This window comes from Theobroma umbraticum, unplaced genomic scaffold (genome assembly GCF_002168275.2).
Source record: "Theobroma umbraticum cultivar Fairchild unplaced genomic scaffold, ASM216827v3 scaffold_2.0, whole genome shotgun sequence".
Lineage (NCBI taxonomy): Eukaryota > Viridiplantae > Streptophyta > Magnoliopsida > Malvales > Malvaceae > Theobroma > Theobroma umbraticum.
In genome coordinates, this window is record NW_018397277.1 from 337,268 (window position 1) to 339,926 (window position 2,659).

The 2,659-nt window shown below is 39.8% G+C and overlaps 1 protein-coding gene across 1 annotated transcript; it reads right to left on the reverse strand.

Moving 5' to 3' along the window:
• Positions 1-1,097: 1,097 nt before the first annotated feature.
• Positions 1,098-2,287, reverse strand: LOC110427657 (LOB domain-containing protein 42-like). Its single transcript, XM_021443206.1, has 2 exons — positions 1,995-2,287; positions 1,098-1,883 (listed from the first exon to the last, which is right to left on the reverse strand). Exons 1-2 carry the CDS (start codon positions 2,266-2,268, stop codon positions 1,363-1,365), a joined length of 795 nt encoding a protein of 264 aa, XP_021298881.1. The 5' UTR covers positions 2,269-2,287; the 3' UTR covers positions 1,098-1,362.
• Positions 2,288-2,659: the final 372 nt, after the last annotated feature.

The following is a 2,659-nucleotide window of genomic DNA, read 5'->3' on the forward strand; positions in this document are numbered from 1 at the left end:
AGAAAAGGTTTGATTTCGGCTACTAACATATTATCCCTCTAATATTATATAAGTAATTTCATAACATGCATATTTCTATATAAAGAGCAATGAGAGCAATTAAAATGAGCAAAACATTCATAGCATTATGGACAATGGTGAAAGTAATTTGAAACTAACAGTAAGATTCATAAGTTACTTTCATTTTTGAAATGTTTTAATAAGTTTTGTATAATAGCTCAAATATAGAAAAAATTAAGAATTTTTTCGCTAAATTCTTTTTTGAAATACCAGCATTTTTTTTTCTTTCCTGTTCCCTAAAAACAAGTGACACACTTCCCACTATGCCATAAATGGCCTAAACGTACATTTATACAAAAAAAAAAAAAAAAAAAAACCATTACTCCACTATATGTAGCGCGCTTCTCTTGATGTATGTATAAGCGCTCAGACAATTCCTTTCTCAAGGGACTTTGGGCTTTATTCTCTCCCTCTTATATTCTCTCCTTCGCTATGCCCTTGCCTTATTCTTCGCCTTGCTCAACAACTTCCCTATTCCTTACACTTGGTTCATCATCCCTATTCTTTACTTATTTAAAATACAACCTCTTTTGAGACTTATTTGTTAGACTACCTCTCTCCCATCAAAAGAACCCCTTTATAACGGCAAAACACCAAGAACCTTTGCTGCATGAAGCAGCTGTTTGAACTCTAAACACACGAGTCTACGTGGAATGACCCACTGCTTTGGAGCCGTGTGGTGTCCACGAAGGCTCCACTGCTTACTGCCAACTTGCTGCAGCAGCAAGCACCCACCCAGAAATCGAAACTACAAAATTAAGCAAACCCATATTTGGCAAGTATACCACCACCCGACCATATCCAGTTCTCCACCAAAGAAAATACCATCAATAATTCTGCATCGCTCTTAATTTATTTGCCAATACCTTGAAAATTAGACGGCCGAATCCTTTGGTTTGTCTTAGCAAAGAGCTTGGATTCAATTATGTTCCAAGTCATGGGTGCGGAAAAATGAAAACTGCATTGTTTTTTTTTTTTTTTGTGAAAATTTGATACACAGATGATTGTTTAAAAAAAACAAGTTGTATGCTCTAAATTTATCTGTGTCCTAATTTTACAATTTACCAGAAAGAAAAAGGAAAAAACCCACCAACATTTCTTTTTCACCAAACAGAAAATTAAGAAAGAAAAGAAAAGAAACAAAATAATTAACTTCAACATTCTATTATCAGGAGAAACTAGAGTTGATATCTTTATAGTCGCCAAAATTGCTTCTATCTGTAATGAATGAAGCACAGAGGAGGATCAATTTGTATCCAACTGCAGTTTACATCTACCACTTTATGATGGATTAATTCTTCCTCACTGGTGAGGTTGCAGCGCTGCAGGAACCAATCCAAGAGTCAGTTCTAACCCAACATCATCAGTACTCTCCTCAATTTGGCTAGCAAACTTCAGAGCAGGAACCTTTTGACTCTGGTTCACCAGCGAACCCTCCACAGTCTCCACAGAGAACATGCTCTCATCGTCTTTGCTGTCATCATTTCCCCGTTGGCTCATCCACGAGTCATAACTGGGCGGGTCAACCTGCCGCTTGGACCTGTTCACGGATCGCTTGAAACGAGTGCGGGTCTTGAGCTTGTCGATGTCAGCTGGCCTGGGTTCCTTGGAGACGTGGCGGATATCGTACGTCTTGAGAGGAGAAATCGGCTGCAGCGCAAGTGAATCAGAAGAAGAAGTTTGGGTTATCGGTGATCCTTTAAGCACTGCATCAACTGCTGCTTGGCACTGAGCCCAGTTGCCCGACCAGAGCATTCCGACTGACCCATACACTGGATTTACTACACGCCCGCAAGCCTCATATAAAAGTGACCTAAAAATAGCTGCAATGCAAACCAGAGGAATTATACATTTCAGGCATATGAATAACATCGATTTGTAATCTGAAAAAAGTAATACTCATAATGTTTTCGAAAGGATTGCGAATTAGTTACCAGGGCGAAGGTGTTGAGGACCGGCTTCGATGAGGTTGAGGAGGCCAGCACGGCCATAGAACTTGGCCAGGAAGAGAGTAGCATTGGCTTGAGAATCAGGGGACTTGATCCATTGAAGACAAGGTCTAATGATGCAGTTCCCACTGCAGCCCTTACGCAGGACTCTGCAGCCATTACAGCTCATCTTCATTATAAACTTATGGGACCAATTGCAGAGAGAGACAGAGACAGAGAGAGCTGGTACGGAGGGCGAGAGGGAGAGGCGACGAGGCATGGTATATAAGGGGGCAGGGTGTTATTTGTCTTTGGGAAGGCGCAGTGGTTTCCAATGGAGTGGAGTAAAAGACCTGAAAACCGGGGGTGAGTGCTTTGCCATCCCATCTTTTTCTTGTTTAGGTAAAGTTGGGGAGTGGCCTCTTTGGGTAATGCGATTTCTCCGGGATTGTTTTTTCTGCTTTCCTTCTTTCTCAAACAACCCTACATGCATAACTTTATTACAAAACCGACCCACCGTTTTATAACTTTTATAAACTTTTTATTAATTAATATTTTTTAAATTAAGGAAAAATCTAGAAAAAAGAATTTTTTAAAAAATGGAACCTTTACAACAAGAAAAGTTATGTTTTCTACAAGATTAATTTTTCAAACGAAGGGAGAGGTAGGGG

Coding starts and splice junctions, on each gene's coding strand:
- LOC110427657 (XM_021443206.1), bottom strand. CDS start 2,268: ATGCCTCGTCGCCTCTCCCTCTCGCCCTCCGTACCAGCTCTCTCTGTC. Junction 1,884..1,994: donor TCCTCAACACCTTCGCCCTG/GTAACTAATTCG, acceptor TTTGCATTGCAG/CTATTTTTAGGTCACTTTTA.